Source organism: Atractosteus spatula, chromosome 5 (genome assembly GCF_055471065.1).
Source record: "Atractosteus spatula isolate fAtrSpa1 chromosome 5, fAtrSpa1.hap1, whole genome shotgun sequence".
NCBI lineage: Eukaryota > Metazoa > Chordata > Actinopteri > Semionotiformes > Lepisosteidae > Atractosteus > Atractosteus spatula.
Window position 1 is genome coordinate 45751538 of NC_142710.1, and position 22365 is coordinate 45773902.

At 44.4% G+C, this 22365-nt stretch overlaps 1 protein-coding gene and 1 long non-coding RNA gene across 3 annotated transcripts; one reads left to right on the forward strand and one right to left on the reverse strand.

Moving 5' to 3' along the window:
- Positions 1–1438: 1438 nt before the first annotated feature.
- On the reverse strand, positions 1439–4714 carry LOC148835148 (uncharacterized). Its single transcript, XR_016091095.1, has 4 exons — positions 4620–4714; positions 3044–3146; positions 2839–2952; positions 1439–2096 (listed from the first exon to the last, which is right to left on the reverse strand). It is a non-coding gene; the product is annotated as an uncharacterized LOC148835148 (long non-coding RNA).
- On the forward strand, positions 3135–9058 carry LOC148835149 (uncharacterized). Of its 2 annotated transcripts, XM_088917214.1 has the most exons (5): positions 3135–4479; positions 4676–4730; positions 4914–4980; positions 5146–5231; positions 5720–9058. In XM_088917214.1, the coding sequence occupies exons 1-5, from the start codon at positions 4377–4379 to the stop codon at positions 5739–5741; spliced, it is 333 nt and encodes a 110-aa protein (XP_088773340.1). In that variant the 5' UTR covers positions 3135–4376; the 3' UTR covers positions 5742–9058. The 2 variants fall into 2 exon arrangements, 1 of the variants encoding a protein (XP_088773340.1); XR_016091094.1 differs by lacking the exon at positions 4914–4980.
- Positions 9059–22365: the final 13307 nt, after the last annotated feature.

Below are 22365 nucleotides of genomic sequence, written 5' to 3' on the forward strand. Positions count from 1 at the left end.
ACGAGCAAACTTGCTTTGATAGGTCTAGGTATTCTTCCATAACTTGTGCCCAGAAACCCAGGTTGTTTCCATTTGAACTATAACTGCAGTCCCCCATCAGACATCATGTCCAGCATTTTCCCGATTGTGAAATGACGGCTTTGGAACCGAGGGTGTAACTTCAAATGAATTTTGTATTCAGCTCTGAGATGTGTCCATTGTACATGAGTATTTTTGCAGTAACAAACTTAGAGCATTTTGATTAAGAGCGTTTTGTTTGTTGCAGTGAATTCTGTCAGCTCAACAAGAAATTCAGTTTTTTTATTAATGCTTCAACACCCTGGAGGCTTAAATTCAGTTTGTTTAAACTGACAACCAGTGCAATTCCATTTGTGGAAGAAGAGTCTCATGTTACTCCCCACTGCTTTGCACAATTTTGGAAAAATACTTTAATTCAGTGGGTGAGATTTAATGAAGTTAACTGTTTTCAAATAATTATTTCACAGAATTATTTAGTATGGAGTCTTCCTGTCATTTTTAGAGGTGAGGACCTCTTGATGAATACTACAGTGTACCAAGGAAGCCAGTAGAGCAACCTGCATGATCTGAGCCAAAAATACTTGTTTCCACATCATTGACAGAGCCCCATCAATACAAATTTCCAAACAGCACACCTTGTCAATTCTGTTGGCTTAAGTGAAAATGTCAATTAAATTAAAAATATTGTGTTGAGTTCTACCCCAAACCCAGTTCAGCAGTGGACAGTAGTAGTAGTATAAAGCGACACCTTTCGTCAAACTTTTTTGACAGGTGCCATGCCCCCTTTTTCAGCCACTGGGAGTCCACGGTTGGCGGATGTCCTGCCCCCTTGCCAGCCAATGGTGCGTTGTTATGGGTGCATGTCCCGCCCCCTCAGGAGCCAATGGTGTGTCGTTAAGGGTCGGATGTCCCGCCTTCCCCCTGCCGGTCAGGCCTGAGCCTCAGGGTCCAAAAGCCCCGGCCGCCGCAGCCCTCGGTTTATAAATAAGTGTATGAAAGTGTGTGTTAGGGTTGGAAGGGGACCATGTCTTCCACAGGGCTGAGCGCTCTCTATTATAACCCAAGGGAATCGGGGAGTTAAGGCGGCATGGGGAGTCTGGTGAGGGCCGCGAGATCCCGGGGTGTGAGCGGCACCAGCCGCGGCCGGGTGGCCGAGTGGTTGACCCTGACAGCAAGTCTCCAAAAACATCAAGGGCGTGTAAGCACTCACACACACAGTGACCGCGTAAAGTCTCATGGAAAGAACTCGCAGGACAAACAGCATGTGAAATGTGAACCACTTTATTTCATCAATAGGTTTTCAAACACAGAAACACTCAAAAACATCAAGGGCATGTAAGCCCTCACACACACACACACACACACACACACAGTGACCGCGTAAAGTCTCACGGAAAGAACTCGCAGGACAAATAGCATGTGAAATGTGAACCACTTTATTTCATCAATAGGTTTTCAAGCACAGAAACATCGTAGTACACACTTTTCACAAACGTTACAGACTCCTGTTTTCAAGCACGTGAAATGTGAACCACTTTATTTCAACAGTAGGTTTTCAAACACAGAAACATCGCAGTACACATGCGTTACCGGCTCCTGTTTGCAATCAACAATTAAATGTTGGTGCAGAAAATTAGTTCGGTACACGTAACTACCACCCCAACATTGCTGAGAAACTTTGAGGCATCTGAAAAAGCATTCATAATCCCCTTCCGCTCCCCATGTCTAAAACCATGCGAACCGCACTGGGCGATCCAATCTAACAGAGCAAAAAAATTTGCCTGCGTAATCAGCGGGATGGTGTTACCACAGGTTCTGTGCAAAACACGTATTTTGGAATACACACTGCAGAAGCCACCAGGCTTCTGTTTCTGATCTGAAAACATCAGATCTGCAATAATTTCACTCATGTTCTTGACATACACATCTATCTCTTTAACAAATTTAAGGACATTAGCATTCAACTCTTTGTTTTTCATATCAAGCTTTGTAGAAAGAAGTGTGTAAAGCACTCTTTGTAAGAATTCAGACGTATACATTCGAAATTCTTCATTCTTCGGACGATGGCACACCCGGGTCTGTAAAACATAGTGAAAGCTCTATTCACATGGCGTGTATTTCACATTTTACATAGATCTTTTTTTTTGCGTCTGTAAAAATAAGAATAATGTTTCTTTTGCAATGCATCAAAAGTCACGTCTACTAATTTTTCATCTAGCTGTTCAAGTATGGAGCGTACATGCACGTATGGCAAGCAGTCGTCAATTATGTTTTTCAGCAAGTGTTTTATGCCCCGCTCAGTGTCATTTGTAATGGTGTACGAACCCAGACACCTGGCGATGTACAGAACAGCCGATAAAATTCGGGCTAAACTGAGAGACTTATAAATTTCTAACAAGGCAAACGTCACATCTTCAAACCCATCTGTGTAGCCGACAGCCAGGCATGTGTGACCCCGTTGACCGGGGTGGTCAATCAAACAGACCGGGCATTCATCAACCAGAACCCCCTTTAAACAGTGTTTGAAGATGCAATAAACTACTGCTTTCACAATCTGGGCCATAACATCGGGCTCATTAGGGACATCGTTAGCAAAACCTGGTTGAGCATCATCATTATTAACATTTGGACGAACACACAAGCATAGACACGAAACATTCAGTCGCGATGGTAGTTTGAAGATTGATGCGTCGACCTCTTCATTATTCTATTAAAGGAAAAAGAAAAGGAAGGCTTAACAAAATAAATAGACATGCTTTGTACCTAAAATATCTATCATTTAACACCTCTTTTGAGTTAGGGTTTTTCGTTAATATTTACCATTTGTAGCGACGTATCATCACCACTACCAGGCAGTTCTTCATTACCAGGTTCCCCATCCGAACTCACACGACAGCTGCTGTCACACGTCGCAGAGGGCGAGGTCGGGTTTTGCTAAAAAGAAGACCAAGTATTAAAATGACATACGCTAAGTGCCGATTGAAACAACAATTCCACGATCAGAAAAAATATTTTAGCAGCCTACCTCTTCACTTTGTAGAGCAGAGGAACCTGATGTTTCTCCACACAAAGAAGCCATCTTTGTAGCTACCAACACCGGGATGGTGTCTGACAGCTCCAGGGACACGCTGCGCCAGTGTCAAGCCAGAGCGTTTAAAATATGAACCAAAGGTGTAACCACGCCTACATAACACAAGACATTTTTCAATTGGTTGTGGTGTTTTAGAACGGTTGCTCTTAAAGTTTTAAAATAATGTAATAAGACACAGCTTATTTTTAATAACACATTCGTGACAGCTTTTTCAAAAGTTTGAAATGAATTTTCACGCACCGCGCGCGTAAAAGTCTTTAAAAGTATTAACAGGCAAAAAATGATGTGTTTGCGCAGAAAATAATTTTTTAAACACGCGTGGATTGGTCTTAAAGTTATAAAATAATGTAATAAGACACAGCTTATTTTTAATAACACATTCGCGACAGCTTTTCAAAAGTTTGACACAAATGATGTGGTGTTGGTCTTTTTTTTAACGGACTGGTCTTAAAGTTTTAAAATAATGTAACAGAGATCTTTGGGAATCGTGTGGGGGTCGGTGTCACGGTAGTTAAAGGCTCTGGAATGCAGAGACAATGTATGGTTTTATCTGGCAAACACATGCGCACACCGTCCGGAGTCATGGGGGGTGGGGGTGCTAAAATTGACCTCATAACGAAAGTTCATAAAATTTTAAAATTTTAAGCGGGAGTGACAATAAACGGACGGCCATAGGAGTTATAGTTTTTCATTTGTTTTAAATGCTGTTTTGTATATACATTTTAGGTTTATATTAATGTAAAGTTTTCTAATTTATAATCACCACATGTATTTCACGCAAAAATGTAAATGTTTTTAACATCGCATTGGAAAAAATAAAACCTCAAAACGTCAAGGTTGGTTTGTGAACACGTCGCTATAAAAAATAGATGCATTTTCTTATAGTGATATCGTTAATAAAAAAACATTTTTCTTAATAATATTCTTAGTGGTCTGTTGGTGAATCAAACACAGACACCAGGACACATTTTCACCACGTTTTAACAGCTATGAAATTTAGACACCATTGTATGTTTTAAAATAATATAGATTTTAACATTATAACGGTCTAAAACGTTTTCTAAAAATGTTTCTTAAAATAATTTCTACAGCCCAGCACGTGCATGCCCCATGATATCTAAGGTTAAAGGATTTATGGGGGGAACATGTGGGAAACGTGTTTCTTAGAGGATGTTTATCGGGGGGTATAAGAACCAGCGACATAACATGCGAACTTCTGGCTGGATTCCGATTCTTTCAGTCTCGCGTTATCGACTAACTTGTCAGAATGGATCACACCGATCAAATTCAACAGTCTGAAGACAGTTTATTTACGGAATTAACACTGCTCGATTTGATAGACGAAGACGAGGATTTCCAGAATTACCCAGGTATATATATCTGGCTTATTGTGAGATAAAATTACAACGTCACGGTGCATGTCTCATGTTGACGTGTTGTTAGCTATAGATGCAAAACGTTGTATAATATTTGTATATTATGCAATATTGAATTATTATAATGGAATTACCAGGGAGTTGTTCCATAATGTGGCCGTGACTGCGCGTATCCATTCTTTTCCATTAGACACCGAAAACAACAGCTGTAAAAAGACCACTTACGGCAACACACTGCAACGCCGGTGAGTAATTACGACAATGTTTTGAATAACGCTTTACGGCCATGTCCGTCTTAAAGGCACACGGGTACTTTCTCCGCATCAATACACGCGTGTGTCTATTTCACAGACGTTGTGGAGGGAACGAGCTACATGTTTAAAAAACCTTGTTTGTGCTTTACAATACGTCCTCAAAACCTTGTGTAGACTCAAGCAGATGTTCACGTTATACCAGAGGTTGCGGAGCATATTGCCAGATCGCCTGGGAGAAGAGGTCGGTATTAGTTAAGAATTGTCTGTGCCGTGTTATAAAACATTCTTTTAACATACATATTTAAAGGTGTCTATAACTAATTAATATAAATTCCCACCGTTTTCTATTTTTGGTAATTTGGGGTGTTGAGTTCTTTCACTAATGGTATTTTCCCTCTCCGTGCAGAACCCGAACCTTCAAAAAATAAACTACGACGCAACGCTAAGACTTCAACTGAAACAGCGAACTCAAAACGTCTCAAATCAACAAAGGTTAATATAATTTAAGCGTGGTCAAGATGTGTTATGAACCACTTTTTGCAACAGTTACTTCCTTTGTTAGAATTTTAATTCGTTGAAAGATCCTAGTTCACATAGTTTCTGTTTTGGGTTATTAAAAAGCCTTATTTTAAAACTGCTTAGCCTTTAAGACTTTAAAGTTAAAAACGACTGGTCTGCGTCTGGTATCTATATGCCGTTAACCTTACTGCTTGTCCTAGTAGCGCCATCACTGTCTTAAAGGAAACCGGTGTTTCCGGGTAACTTGTTCCATTCACCCACAGCCCTTTGTGTAAGGATGCACCACATGTGTGGCATTTTTATCCTAGTTAACGTAGTTTTCTGATTTTGATCGTTTAGATTGCATTGGCTGGTTTGTTGGAAAGTCTTTTATTTTTATTTTTATCATAGTGTAGTTTTCTGATTTTGAGATATGGTACACTGGCGTGGTATTAAAAAGTCTTTTATTTTTATTCACACAGCAGCTGTATTGACGAGCGGTGAAACAAATGTGGTGGAAACGTCGGACCCTAAGGTGGTGACAGCATCGAAGACGGCCGTTAATACGCTGACCAAAACCAAACGTGTCAAGCCCTTTGGAGAGAAATAATAACGCAATTAGAGACTTGGTGTTTGGTGATGTGCGAGACTCAGTGCGGTATATTGCACAGTTACTATCAACGGTGAGCACTAATGAAGTGGATAAAAAGCGGGATTTAGAGAATCTAAGAGCAGCTTTAGCAAGTGTACATTCTGTGTTTCCAAAACCGATCCAGGTTTACGCTGCTAGCCTCTTAGACATAATTTCTAAAGAGGATGCCACTCTGAACTCTGGATTTCATAACCTGATAATGCTATTTCATGGTTCATTAGCGTAGATCCCCAGGGATAAATGACTAAGCATGCGGTCTAAAAAGTGTTTAAAAGACCGACCTCTTGCCAACATCAAGCGTTTGTACATTAATAAAAGAATTAAACTGGCAAAAGCATGTTTGTTGAGACGTAAAAGATTCAGAGAGAGGCATCAGATTTCCCAAGGGCAGCCCGAACCACACAATGAGAATGCATTGGTGGAAAATAACTTAGCGGGCTGTGGTGCTGTAGCAGAACAGGATGGCGGTAACTTTGAAAACCGAGAACCGATTGTGATGAACGATGTGAATCAGGTTGGTGACGGTGTCGGTGCGAATAGAGACCCCTTAGTTTTCCTGGAGCGTATACGTAGTTATAACTGGTCTTATAATAATTTTAGAGCAACCGAGCACTATGAAGAATTTCGTTTTGTTAATCTTGACAGAATAGTCTTGTATGTACAGGCTATAGACGCTGTGCATGGTGCAGTCCAGAGAATATTGGATGAACTTTCTCCAAACTTAGGGGTGAATGATTTTGTACAGCTGCGTTTGACTTCAGGTGGTTTTAACAAACCCTTGTTCTCACGCAGAAGACGGCCCGGAGAATTAAATGCTGCCGATTTTTTAAACCACATCTCAGACCTCTTACAGAGCCACACAAACCCAAAATTTCAAACAGGTACATTTTTTTCCGACTTTGAATGCATGCAAGAAACGGGGACGCACATACCAAATTACATCCATGCCCTTCATATTAACAATAAACGAAGCTGGGAATTTTATGGTAAAACTTGTCTAAAGGATTTTGTGTGTAAATTTATCGATAGTCGTTTCAAAAACCATACTTTCATATCGCACAATGGCAAGGGTTATGACAATTACCTAGTAATCAGACAGTTGTTAGATGAAAAGATGGACGTTGAACTAATTAATCAGGGTGGTAAGATTATGTGTATGACCGTAAAAGCTCTGAACATCAGATTTATCGATTCTCTAAACTTTCTCCCTATGAAATTAAGCAAACTGCCATCAGCCATGGGGTTCCCCGGGGCTAAGGGTTATTTTCCACACTTGATGAACACTTCAGAAAACCAAAATTATGTAGGCCCGATGCCACCGCCAGAACTTTACGGCGTTAACTGCATGCTGCCGAGCGAGAAAGCCGAGTTTTTGGTTTGGTATGAAGAATGCAAGGTGAAGAAAGATGTGAAGACGGGGGTTTGAATTTAATCCTTTCTGTATGTGGTTTAGACTTCTAAGTCACAAGCTGGGGTTTATGGCAGGAAAGGGGGTTAACTGATAAGGATTGCAGATGCAAGCTAGGAACCCCCCTGGGTGTAATCTTAAACTGACCATTTGGCCAGGACATCGTAAACTGGCCAAATACCATGAACCCCCCTCTTTACCATCAGACCGAGTGACGTCAGAAACGGAGAAGAAGACACTATATAACCCAAAAGTTTGTACCAGTACGGGGAACAATACTTCGGTTTTGTTGTTTCTTGCGGGAAACAAGACTTCGGCTTTATTGTTCCTTGCATGCAATAAACTCATCTGTTTTACTTCATCTCGGGATCAAGAACCTTATTTCTTCTGTTACAACAAATTTGGCGTAGTCGGCAGGATGCTCCAGAAGGCGCAGAACTTCCCATCGGCAGGAGAGACGGTCAGCGCGCACATTACTAAGAGGTAAGGACTCCTCTTTTATTTAAAAGTCCCGACTCTCTCTGACCGATTGGGAAGTCTCTGCTCCCTGCGAGAATCGCCCGAGATGACAGAGTAAACGTGAGTTCCTGAATTCTTCTGGCCCGGGGAAGACACCGGTGTATGTAATGGGTTGTTTGCTGTAAGCCCAGAATTTGGTCTGGCAGGCGGTCCGCGGTATTGTGTACAGGCGTTCGAAGCTGGTGTATGCCTTAATTGCGCGTGGAGTTTTTGAACGGGTTTTGGACCTTTACCGCGAAGTTCAGGACTGGTGTGGGCCTTAATTGCGCCCGGAGTTCTGAAGGTCAGGACTGGTTTGGGCCTTAATTGCGCCCGGAGTTCTGAGGCTCAGGATCGGTGAGGGCCTAAATTGCGCCCGGGGTTCTGGAGCAAGGGGTGCATTAAATGCACGTAGTTCAGGACTGGTGTGGGCCTTAATTGCGCCCGGAGTTCTGAGGCTCAGGATCGGTGTGGGCCTTAATTGCGCCCGGGGTTCTGGAGCTGAGTGGTGCATTAAATGCATGTAATTCAGGACTGGTGTGGGCCTTAATTGCGCCCGGAGTTCTGAGGCTCAGGATCGGTGTGGGCCTTAATTGCGCCTGGGGTTCTGGAGCAAGGGGTGCATTAAATGCACGTAATCCAGGATTGGTGTGGGCCTTAATTGCGCCCGGGGTCCTGAGATTTGCTACGCCTTGATCCTGCACGGATTGGCGTGGCGTGGTTTTTTGTTTTAAAGGAAACAGAAGTAGAAGAGATATATGTATATGTATGTATGTTTTTTGGTGTTTTCCTTGTTTGTGAAATACATATACACACGCACGACACTAACATAAACACACCTAATAATAAAAGAGCAAAGCATTAAGTAGCAGGATTTAAAGGACGTTGAGACCCGAGAATCGCCCTGATTGAGCTCAGTGTGTAAGTCCACCCCGGGGCAAAACCAGCGATGCTGGCGTTCTGGGGATGGTGAATTACTGATCAAGAAAGGGGGTTTTCGAGGTCTCGTTCCTTACCTGTGAACAGTGCGGTGTAAGTCCTCTCTAAAGTCTCTGAGAGGCATTTAGATCTGGAGGTAACAGACGCCCTTAGCTGAATGAGTGCAGTAATGCACAGGTTTTTCCAAGTGAAAACATCCCCCTACTGAATGAGCTGTTACCTCACACACGACAAAAGTAAATCTTAAAGAAACCAAACATGTGTGCTAATTGGGTGTTTGAGAAAGTGGTGGAAGTATCTGATTATATATCGGAAAAGTGTAAGTTAACTGAAAGGGAAGAAAAATATAGGAAGAAGCTGAGTCTGTCAGAAGGAGTTTGGGGCGAAGATGTCTGTAAAAAAGCGTATGAACATTGGAACAAAAACAAAGATTTAGCTGCAGCCCTGGTGATCGGCCGACACCTGAGGTGGCAGATTAGCATGAAGGAGAAATCAGAATGGGATAAAAAAGAGAAGGAGTTCACAGAAAAAATAAAAGCGTTAAATGAGAGAAAAGATAATTTATTTGCGGCAAAAGAGGAACTAGAAAAAAAGCTAAAAGAGGCAGTACAGGAGAATGAGAAACTAAAGAAGGAATTAGCTCCTGGTCACGCTGCACTGGTTAATGTGCTACAGCCGGCGACTAAGTTATATCCTGCTCTCCCACAGGGGAACAAACAGGCAGGAAACGAAAATAATTGGGATCAATTCCCACAGTGGCCATATGGAGATGGGGGGTCTGATTGGGATAACACTTGGTATGTGTGTGATAAAGACGGATCAGGGTCTCCCCTGTTAGAGGGAGGGCGCCCGCAGATCTGTACTCTCACTCGAAGTGGGAAAGGACTTGATGTAGCAGGGGCTGGCGCTGTTGATGACAGCGCCACTCTAACTCCGTCTCGCACCCCGCCGAGGGGGTTCGTTCTCGCACATACCTTCCCTGAACCCCCAATACGATCAAATCCAAAAACCGGAGGATATTGACCGGTGGGATAGAGAAGTACCGCACCCAAAATTAGGGATGCAGCGAACCTGGAGTGCGCTTCAGGAATTAAAAGATACCTATGGTATCTCCCCCCTGACTGCCGCTATGATCCTCAGAAGGACAGGGGAAAAGCGTGTCGGAGAACTTAAACAATTGTGTGAGGATAACGGCAGGGGAGGGCGATGGGAATGGGTTTGGCGATGGCTTAAACAAAATTATCCACCAAAGACAGATTGGAAAAAGATATCTGCGTGTCAGCAAAAAGAAAGCGAGGATGTGGCTGACTTCACTGACCGCTTCGTCACACTCTGGCTGGAATGCTCAGGACTAAGTGACGAAGATGATGTGAATAGCGACGCCTCTGCTGTGATTAAACAAATTTATTTGAGCGGTCTTAAGCCTGATATATCCAAAGCCCTTCAGTTAAAAGAGCCCGAAATAGGGCAAGATACGAACAAACAGTTTGAGGAAATAGTTAAAATGGCACAGCAAATCGAAAGAAATATGTATGCTAAGGTGCGGGCAATACAAACAGGGTGGACACCCCCCATACTGAAGGGTGGAGCTGGCCCTGACACCCGACTAAGTCCAAAAGGCGAAATTACAAATCGGTGCCATTATTGTAAAAATTTCGGACATTGGCAAAAGAATTGCAAAAAGCGATTAGCCAGTGAAGGCAGGATTGGAAGATACCACGATCGCCCTTTCAATCCCTCGAATCGAGAGGGGCAAAAAAGCCTGTTGTCACAATTACAGGATTTGAGCGAAGCAGACAAACGCGCTATCAGAGATCTTTTAAACTAGGACTCCCCCTAGTGGCCTCCCTACGCTCCTCCCTATCTCAGGAGCTGAGTGAAAAAGAACTCAAATTACAATGCACGATTAATGGGATTCAAATGTCACTTTTATGGGACACTGGGGCTCAATTATCTTGTTTATCTGAACAGTCAGCCAAACGGTGTGGTGTCATGTTCACAGGGAGGGAGCTGGAGGCCACTGGTGTAGGGGGCAATCGAATAACACTCAGAGAAACTCAAAAACTCAGGATTAGACTAGGAGATGGGGAGGTAACATTTAATGCTGTCATGTGGGTAGGACCTACCCCAGATCTGTTGGGATGGGATGCTCTGAAATACCTACAAGGGGTTACATTAACCATACATGAGGAGAGGGTGGAGGTAAACATCTGGTCCCTCCAAAAAGACGAACTAAAAGGGCATTCAATCTGGACTATGGATAAGGACGAATGCAGGCTTCTGGATATGGAACCCGCCACATTTACTGGGAAATCCCCGCCATACACAAAGCCATATAAAATCAACAAAGAGGCGGAGGAAGGGGTTCGACCAGTAATACAAAAACTATTGGCTCAAGGCATTGTACGAAAAACACATAGTACAAGCAACAGTCCAATATGGCCCGTAAAGAAAGCCAGCGGAGCATGGCGATTCACAGTTGATTACTCAAAAGCTAATCAACACATCAACCGTCTTACCCCCTTGGTAGCAGATCCCTCTGCTATTTTTCAACTGCTGACCCCTGAGCACCAGGTGTTTTCAGTAATTGACATGGCTAATGGGTTCTGGTCTGTTCCTCTACACCCAGAGGTACAAGATTGGTTCGCTTTTGTTGTAGATGGAGAACAATATACTTGGACCAGGTTACCACAGGGGTTTCATAACAGCCCCACCGTGTATCACATGGCACTTCGGAGGCATCTCCGGGAGTTGCCTCAAGTGTCCTCCGTCGTTATCCAATATGTGGATGATATTTTAATCGCGTCTCCTGACGAGGAAACCCACAAGAAAGACCTCCAAATTATTCTCGACCATTTGGTTAAAAAAAGGACACAAGGCTAGTTATAGCAAAGCACAGTTATGCCTAGACACCGTAATTTACTTGGGACAGAAGATTAGTCAGGGAAAAAGGGAATTGACAGAAGATCGGGCCCAGGCAATCCGAACACACCCTAGTCCCAATACGGTGAGAGAGCTCCGATCATTTCTGGGTCTGTGCAATTTCAATAGAAATTGGGTTGATGCTTTTTCTGAAAGGGCCAAACCACTTACAGACCTATTAAAGGGGGGAGGGAGGTCCCTTGATCCTATTGCTTGGGGTCCTGAAGCTGAACACGCTTTTAATGATTTAAAACAAGCTCTGTTACAGGCTCCTGCATTGGGGTTTCCTCAGACAGATCAACCATTCTACCTCTACGTAAGTGAAAAGAATGGATTTTGGACAGCTGTACTAACACAGGAACATGGGGGTAGGTACCGCCCGGTAGGGTATTACTCTGGATCCTTGGATGAGGTAGCCAGGGGCTGGGGACCATGTCTACGAGCCGTTCAGGCCGTCTGTCTAGCAGTACAGGCAGTCAATAACATAGTGCTAGATCAACAACTGATTGTTCGATGCCCACATGCGGTACACACCCTCATGTCCCTGAATCGGGTCAGTCAGGTTAATGCGATACGATGGAGCAAGTGGCAGGTCTTGTTAGAGGCTCCAAATATTACCATTGAACGTGAAGGAGCTCTAAATCCAGCCACATTGTTACCTGACCCATCAGAAGCCTATATGTTAGAACACAGCTGTGATGTTTGGGCAATGGGAGAAGATGAGGGCATCAAAATAGCCGAGCAACCACTAAGGAATGAAGACCTCATCCTCTTCACTGATGGAACTTCGTTCATAAATTCTAGTGGGGAGAGGAAAGCGGGTTGTGCTGTGACTACAGAACATGATATCCAATGTGGGGGAAGATTTGAGGTACCCACGTCAGCACAGCGAGCTGAACTGAAAGCTTTGGTGGAAGCCTGTAAATTAGCAAAAGGCAAGACCACCACAATATACGCAGACTCATATACGCATTTGGAGTATGCCATGACTTTGGAAGGTTATGGAGTAATAGGGATTTTTTAACCTCTGCTGGCACTCCGGTAAAGAATGCGGATCTGGTGTCTGAGCTGCTTGCGGCTCTCCAACTCCCAAAGCAGGTAGCTGTAGTCAAATGTAAGGGCCACAGCAGAGAGGACACTCCCGAGGCCAGGGGCAATAAGCTGGCAGACTGGACAGCACGTCAAGTTGCCCTGGGGCAATGGGAGGAGTGGTCTATAGAAAAACCTCTTCAGATTATTTCAGTTTGCACAGTGAACATACAGGCACTCCGGACGGAACAGCCCAGCGAGCTCCAGGCCCAGGCCCCAAGGATTGAGAAATGGACCTGGATGGAATGCAATGTGGGGCTGCAGAAGGATGGGACCTGGAGGTGCCAGCGTACAGGCAGACCCGCCTGCCCCAAGCAACTAATGCCCTACCTGGCACAGCAAATACACTCCACAGGGCACCCAGGTGTTAGCCAAATGACTCGACGCTTTGCTCAGAGCTGGGTGGGCACAGGCTTCACACCCTTCGCAGCTGATGTGGTACAACGCTGTGGAGAGTGCCAAAAAGCCTCTGGAGCACCGCCGGTTCGGGCTCCTAATCTTCGACGTCCTGCACCCGAGGGGCCCTTTAGACACTGGCAAATAGACTATTGTTCACTGCCACCCTGTAAAGGGAAAACAGGCCTCCTAGTGATGGTGGACCAGTTTTCTAGATGGGTGGAGGCTGTCCCTGTCAAACGAGAGACTGCGCAGACAACTGCCAAATATCTTGTGACAGAAGTAATTCCCCGATGGGGACTCCCGTGTCGCATAGACTCAGACCAGGGCACACATTTTACTGGAAAAGTGTGTCAGGTGGTGGCAGACCTACTAGGGATCAAATGGGACCTGCATTGCCCTCATCACCCGCAGTCCTCCGGCATGGTGGAACGGGTGAACCGAACTTTGAAAGCTAAATTGACAAAGTACCACCTGGGAGGGATCCCCTGGGTGGATGCATTGCCCGCCGTACTGTGCAGCATCCGGGCTGGGACAAATCGAATAGTGGGGCTGAGCCTGTTTGAGGTGATCACGGGGCGTCCCATGAGACTGAGTGACTCTCCAGGACATGACAGAGTAGGCTTGAGTATACTAACTGATTCTCTGTTACAGTATTGCAAGTTGCTGACAGAGGCCACCCAAGGAGCCCGTGAGCAGGTCCTGGAGGCGTGGGGACCACCACCTGAAGGAGGGCACGAGAGTGGGTGTGGATCAGGAAATTTCCCTCACAGGTTCTCCAGCCCAGGTGGGACGGACCCTACCATTTCCTGTTGACAACCGAGTCTGCGGTTCGAGTGGAAGGAAAAGATCGCTGGATCCACGCGTCACACTGCCGACGAGCCTCATCCCCAGTTACAGACTCAGAATGAAATCATTTCTGTTAATAACGATAATTGTTGCTGTAGGACTATGTTCCACAGGGATTAATTATCATCTCTCCCACAAAGGAGAACATGGAATTAATTCCTTTTTAGGCCTCTCCTATCTGACAGCTAAGAAAACCAACTAAAGTGCCTGCTGGGTGTGTGCCGCATTACCCAAATATGTACAGGGAGGACTTCCTATGGGGGCCATTCCTTGGCGTCTCGAGGAAGTCATAGGAATGATCATTTGGAGAGATAATATAGGAGATTTTAATATGACAAACTATGGGGGTTGCCATAACACGACTTTAACTTGCACAACATTACAATATCTACAGGAGCGAGGCTTAGAGCCCACGAGTTTCACAGGCTCTTACGCTCCTAAGTATAACAGAAGCCATACACCACCATACCTGACTCTAAATAAGGAACGTGAGGGAAACATATGTTTTCAGCACACTAATGGTCTGCACTTGGTTGGATGGAGTCGTTGCAACCTTACCATCGCTGCAGATATATCCACATCTACCTTCCAAATTCCAGGATGGGATCGGCACACCCCACAATTCGGTATAAGCTTCTTATTTTCAGAGGCATGGGGAGCGCCAAACGGAACATACTTCATTTGTGGAAAACGAGCCTACCCATGGTTGCCAGCCCAGTGGTCTGGCTCATGTTATTTAGGATATGTGGTTCCTCATATCCGTGTTCAAACCCACAGCCCCTTCGGACCTAACCACAGACCACAAAGAAAATTGGCTGATTGGGAATATTATTTAGGTATAATATTTCCACAAGCCGGCATGAACTTTCTGAGTCGAGAGTTAATTCAAATGGCCTCGACTTTAGAGGAATTAGCAAATTCTACCTCATCTAGTCTGAAGGCTGTTAATGATGAGATGGTAGCCCTCAGAACAGTGGCCATGCAGAACCGACTAGCTTTAGATTATGTACTGGCGGCCCAAGGAGGAACTTGTGTAGTAATTGGCACTGAATGCTGCACATATATTCCTGATAATTCTGAGCACATCTCAGATCTGGCCCAACACATTTACAATGAGGGACAGAAATATCAGGACTATTATACTGAAAATTGGGGAATTGGGTCTTGGGTAAAGTCTGTGTTTGGGGCCTGGGGTGGAACCTTTTTACAGTGTTTATTTGTAGGAATAGTTTTGCTTATATGTGTAATTGTAATCATCACGTGCACAAAAACATGTATCACATCTTGCTATAACCGTGGAACGTACAATGTCATGGCAATACATACCTGTTCACCTAGAAAGGAAAGATCTGCCCTGACATTGTATGTATAAAATAGGCTACACTGACGTGTGCCGTATTTTATAAGGGGGGAATGAAGAAAGATGTGAAGACAGGGGTTTGAATTTAATCCTTTCTGTATGTGGTTTAGACTTCTAAGTCACAAGCTGGGGTTTATGGCAGGAAAGGGGGTTAACTGATAAGGATTGCAGATGCAAGCTAGGAACCCCCCTGGGTGTAATCTTAAACTGACCATTTGGCCAGGACATCGTAAACTGGCCAAATACCATGAATGAAACCATGGTTTCGGGACGAGGTCATGAATATGACCAGACAGGCGCGTGACTGAGTTGGGTGGTGCCTGCGTTGTGTGCATCGACCCCTTTCAGTTTGTGACCATCGCTAGTGTCTGCATGGCCATGTTCAGACTTATGTTTTTACAGGAAGAGACGATAGCGTTGCTACCCCATGACAATTACCACCGCCAGCAAAAACGATTTTCTACACCCAGCATTCAGTGGCTTATGTACATCGAACACACAGAGCACGTTAAAATCCAACACGCGTTAACCACACCCGGTGAGTTCAAAGTTGGACCATATTTTCTGGATGGTTATGCTGTAATTGATGGAGTGCAGACAGCCTTTGAGTTCAACGGTTGCTTTTTTCACGGTTGTAGTGTTTGTTATTGTGAAAATGATTTTAATCCGCTGACAAACACTACTTTTGGTTGGTTGTACAGAAAGACGATGGTGAAAATTAATTTTCTCAAAATGAGAGGTTTTAACGTGCGTGTTTTGTGGAAGCACGAGTTCAGAGACATGCTTGTTGAAAATGGAGACTTGGGTAAATTTCTAGCAGTTGCGCAGTTACCAGAGCCTCTGCAACCGCGCGATTCGCTTTTTGAGGGGAGAATAAATGCTATTTGTTTGCATTACATCGCACATCCCGGTGAAAAAATTCATTACTATGATTTCACCAGTCTGTATCCGTTTGTGAACAAAACTAAAAAATACTCGCTGGGACACCCCAGAATAATTTATAACAACTTTGGAGATTTAAAACGGTATTTCGGTTTAGCGAAGGTGAAAGTTTACCCACCTAGACGTTTGTACTTTCCAGTTCTAACAACCGAAATTGACAAAAAACTGTTTTTCACACTGTGTCGTATGTGTGCTGAAACAAAACAGACCACTCCCTGCGAGCACAGTGATGAAGATCGTGCTTTGACTGGCGTCTGGTGCACTCCGGAATTACAGACGGCCTTAGATCTGGGGTATAGAGTGGGTAAAATTTACTAAATTGGCATTTCGAAAAGTCCTCACACAATCTTTTTTCTGACTACATCAAGCTGCATCTGAAAGGGAAACAGGAAGCTTCGGGGTTTCCAGAGTGGTGTACGGCGAAACAGCAAAGATATATCAGCGAATATTATGAAAAAGAGTGTGTCCGACTGGACCCCGGCAACATTAAAAAGAATCCGGCCAAATGGCAGCTTTCAAAAACTGCCTTGAACAGTTTGTGGGGCAAGTATAGGCAAAGAGACAATTTACCACAGACCACCATTGTGAGAAACCCCGATGAATTGTTCAGGTACTTATTTGCACCTTATCATGATGTGTCAGCCTGCGAGTTTATCGATGAAAACACAGCCTGTGTTACGTGGAAACACACTAAAGACCACTATACAGGTCATTCAAACACTAACATTTTCATCGCTAGCTTTACACCAGCCTATGCCCGCTTGGAGTTATTCAAGCTGATAAATGCTTTGCAAGGCCGCTGTCTGTACCACGACACAGATTCCGTTATCTTTGTGAGCCAGGAGGGTGAGTGGAATCCGGAACTGGGTGACTACTTGGGTGAGCTGACCAGCGAATGTGGACAACACATCACAGAGTTTGTATCAACAGGACCCAAGTCATATGGGTACAAGCTGTCTGATGGGAAAGCCTGTTTAAAGGTGAAAGGTATTATGCTCAATGTGAACAATTGTGAAAAAGTTAACTTTGAGAGTCTGCGGGACTTGGTTTTTGACTATGGCGTTAACCCTTATGCTGAGTGCCGGGAATTTAAACATATTTCTATTCAACAGCCGATGATCGTGCATGTTAAAAAGGATTGGCGCATTGAGACGCGGACCTTAAAGAAAACCCAGAAGGTGGTGTACGACAAGCGGGTGCTGCAAGAAACTTTGACATCGTTGTCCTACGGATATGAACACGATGGATGTCAGGTTAAAACACGCTTTTTCATGCATTTTGTCCGGACCCTTAAATTGCGGTAAAAGTTATTTTATAAAACAACTCTTGGAGAACGGTGATACCGTTATGACTCGTAAACCCGAAAACATAGTCTGGTGTTACAGCTGCTGGCAACCTCTATACAGTTGCTTGTGAAATTTCCATACATTCAGTTTATAGAAGGGCTACCGAAGTCGTTTTCCGACAACCAGCTACTGCCACCTGATAGCAGAAATTTGATTATAGTTGATGATTTGATGGAGTCTGCGTGTGAAAATAATGAGATAGAAAAAGCTTTTACCAAATACGTACACCACTGAAACCTTAGCATCATGTACAGTATATCGTCCAAAATGTGTTTTGTCAAGGCCGGAAAAGTAGAAGCATAGCGTTAAATACAAAGTACATGGTGCTGTTTAAAAACCCTAGAGATAAACTACAGATTACAACCCTGTCCCGGCAGATGTACCCCGGTAAAGCCAAATTTTTTTTGGAAGCTTTCGATGACGCTACTAAAAAACCTTTCGGTTACTTGTTGGTGGATTTAAATGCCGACATCCCAGATGACTATCGCTTGCAAACAGGTCTTTTCCCCCCAGATGTACCCACGGCTTATGTATTTAAAAAATCTAAAAGTCGGTGATCTCGCAACCATAGACTCAGTCGAAAAAACACGTTCGGACCATCGTCATGTCTTCACGCGTTCAGAGAAACCTGACTCTCTTACATTTTCTGGTAAAAGCCGCCCCCAATCAGCGGAAAGCTATTCTCTGTGGGGCTTCAAATGAGCTTGTACAGGCCATAGCTGAAATCGCCTTGAATACCTTGAAAGGGAACATACCATTATCTGCTAAGCAGTTTGGGACCCTGAAGAGAAAGCGTAAACTTATAAAGACTTTGAGTCGAAAGGGTCTTTCTCTTAAAAGAAAGACAGTCTTGGTGAACCAGTCCGGCGGTTTTATTGGGACCCTGTTGAGTATTGCAGTACCATTGATTACGGGGCTTCTACAACGTCAATAATGGAGCACGCTGAAAAAATGTACCTGGTACCTCAGAAACAGCTCAATCGGCTCCGAGAGGGGTCCGGCATTGAAAGCGATGTAAGAAAAAAAATAACCTGCCGGTTGGATGATGAAATGAGAGACATTCTTCAGAACTCACATCTGGCCGAATATGAAAAAGTGAAATTGTACAGTCAGGTGTTACAACGGTATTTGACATTAGTACGCCAGGAGACTTCTGAAAAGGGGACTTTAACTGTTGTACTACCCGAAAATGCACCCGCCGAGCTATCACGCACGTTACCACAACAGCCGTCATCGAGCGACGCTGACTTTGGGTATATTTTGGACTGCGTGTCTCAGCGGTTCTGGAGAAATGCAGAGATATTGTTAAAGACTATGGCCCGCAATGAACCGATAATAGCCTGGAATGAAAAAGGAGAATTTGTGTACAAGGGGGCACCCGTTGAGAGCTCCCACATGATTGATCTTGTCAGGGCTCTCACGCAGCAGCAAGCAGTTGCAGCCGGTAAGAAGCCAAAAGGTTGGGATGTGTTCATGGAGGCTATAGCCGAAATCAACGTACCTGGCACCTTGCTAGCCAATGCTGGTAACCGAGAGCTACTTGAAAAACTCAAGTCTGCCCCGCTGGGGTGTGCAGTGTTTGTCAAAACTTTAAAACATCCGGTAGAGATGTCGACGCCCAACCCGGTCTCTAAGATAACCGCAGAAAGGAGATGATCATTAATACCTAGACCCACATGGTTGTCTTTGTAACATTTTTTCTCTCATCTGTGGGTATGTGTGTTTGTGATAAATGACTTGAAATGTATATTAAAAAGCGTGAGCAATATAGTTACGTTAAAAATGTTTTTAATAAAATGGCTTGGATGTAATGTGTATTAAAAAAAGCTTGAGCAATATAACCTTATATAACCGCAAATGTATAATAAAAATATTGTATTGATTTTAATTCATATTTTGTGTTCTTTTTTAAATAATAACCACACAGACAATGAAATGGTTCGATTTCATTTTTATTTTAGAAATAGAGCAGCGTGTTGTTTAAATCTAAATAATCTTCTCCGTTGCCTGCAATGTAGAACTCCAGAGGTGCGTTTTCTGTTAGGGCCGTGAGGGATGGAACTTCTATGTAAAAGCTTTTCTCGATGCTTGTTTGGGTCGGAGCTAATTGAAATATATCCAGCTCCGACTTTGCGCATTCTGCAGACCTGCCATGAACAAAAGCCATATTTAAAATATGTCTCGTTTCGTTTCTTGTTGATTGCGGTGTGTCACAGCCCTCTTCTTGGTCGACCTGAAGCTTTTATGAGATGACTGTCTTCTCCTAGCCGTTCTTTTATCAGGTTTCGGAGGCCTCCGACGGTGAGATGATGATGTCTGTCTTTTTCTCTTGACACCTCTGCGGATGTATGCTAGACCCGAACCTTCCTGCTGATGTGCAGCCACCTTAGACATGACAGAGCTTGTAACGTTGCTAACCACGTCTTTGGCGATGTTTTTAGCTGCCGATGCCATGTGCGGCTTAGCTATTTCAAACCCTTGTTTCAGAAAAGGCACGGCTTTTCTAAATAGTGCTCTGAAAATACTGGTAATTCTGGTAGCCCAGAAAATCCTGGTAATCCGTAACCAGCCTGTTGTTTGTAGTAGTGTGTATACAAAGAAGGATCCCCGTAGCTCTTGATGACCATCATCCTTTTAGATGTTTGTCGCTTTCACAGGTCTGAAATGCAGCTTGACGATGACCTTACCAAATGCAAATGACACGTGCTCGTTTTGATCTGTCTTTATTTCAATAGTGATGTTGTTAAAATGATCGATGCTCACCAGCACATAATGGGGTTTGTCATACAATACTGTGACGAATTCACCATCCACGCCTCTGAAGGGCACACAACGCAAAAGCGGTGCATAGACGTCTCCTATTAACTGGTGTTCTATGATATCTATGTATATATACATAGTGTTAAATCCGCCAGTCATATCGACGGGGTGCGGTGATTTTACACTTCCGACACCCGATTTGAAACCCAACATCCTCGCCAGACGGTTATGCACGTGTATAACAAACCGGTTTTCACCAACAATCTTTACTGACCGGCTAATGGGGTTGTATTGAAGACTTACAGTCGTTAACGTGGATTTTTCCGCAACCCATTTCATTTCATGCAAGAGCTGCTCGATGTTGCTGTAGTACCCTCTAGGTAAGGTACATGTCCATATAGTTTTGAGCTCTTCGCTGACGAACAGAAAAACTTCGTCTTCATCAAACGTGTTTAGCGTATGCAGATAGTGTAGCTCGACCAAGCCCACTTCCCAGCTCCCGTCCAGGTCAATCGCCTTTGCTAGATGCTCTGTGAAGCACGCGCTGGTGTTCTTTGGAAACATCTTTGAGGATGAATTACTGGCCAGCGTAACATAGAAGCCATTGGGGTTCATTTTTCACCACCTCTATATGTCTCGGACCTCGGAAGCCTTTACTCAACTATTGAATTTATCGCTCCAGCCGCGCCACTTTACCAAAAGCTGTTTATTTTTGCCACGCCCCCTGGCTGCTAAAATCTTTTGGATGCGGTAGATGTTCTCAACATTGGGGTTTATCTTCTGTAGCTCCTCCGCATAGAAGGAGCCCTTAATGTCATCGCCAGTGTAGTCATGCAGTTTGTAATAGGGTCTCAGAGCCGAGGCCCGCTCTTTGACAATGAAAATTTCATCTGTGAAGGTCTGTTCATATCCCTTCTCAAACACTCCCTTTATTTTGGACACCCGCACGCGATCACCCACATTAAATGAAAACTTTGACGGTTTTCTCTTAAAGTGTTCGTCATAGACCATTCTCCACACATCAAGGGAGTTGTCGGCCGTAACAGAAGCCGGGGTTCGTTTAATAGACGTGTGGTAAGATATGGTTATAAGATATATGGTTATAAGAGTAAATAAGATCTGATAGGACGTCGATATATCGAAAGGTGTTTTTGTGTGTCAGGTACCTCCACGCTAGCCTTCACATCGCTGGCCGTAACGAAATGTTCAATATTCTCACGTTTGAGAAACTTTTGGAAGGTCCTGTTAAGAAATTCTTTACCCTCATCCGTTTGTAGCTTTTTAGGAGCACGCCCCTCTTGCAGTATATTTCGGAAGGCGCCTGTCACGGCCCCTCCAGACTTGGTTTTCAGCGGCACAGCCCAAGCATATTTAGACAACATGTCTACACATGTTAAGATGTAACAGAAACTGTCGTTGAACTCGCAGTGCTCTCTCATGTCCACCAAGTCGGCCTGCCATTGCCAGTCCATTTCAGACACCAATGTCCTGTTTCTCTTAAAGCGTACGCGCGCCGGCTTGTGCAGCATATAAGCCACCTGGCTGGACAACCACTCGGCCACCCGGCCGCGGCTGGTGCCGCTCACACCCCGGGATCTCGCGGCCCTCACTAGACTCCCCACGCTGCCGTAACTCTCCGATTCCCTAGGGTTATAATAGAGAGCGCTCAACCCCGCGGAAGACATAGTCCCCTTCCAACCCTAACACACGCTTTCATACACTTATTTATAAATCGAGGGCTGCGGCGGCCGGGGCTTTTGGACCCTGAGGCTCAGGCCCGACCGGCAGGGGGAAGGCGGGACATCCGACCCTTAACGACACACCATTGGCTCCTGAGGGGGCAGGACATGCACCCATAACAACGCACCATCGGCTGGCAACGGGGCAGGACATCCGCCAACTGTGGACTCCCAGTTGTTGAAAAAGGGGGCATGGCACGTGTCAAAAAAGTTTGACGAAAGGTGTCA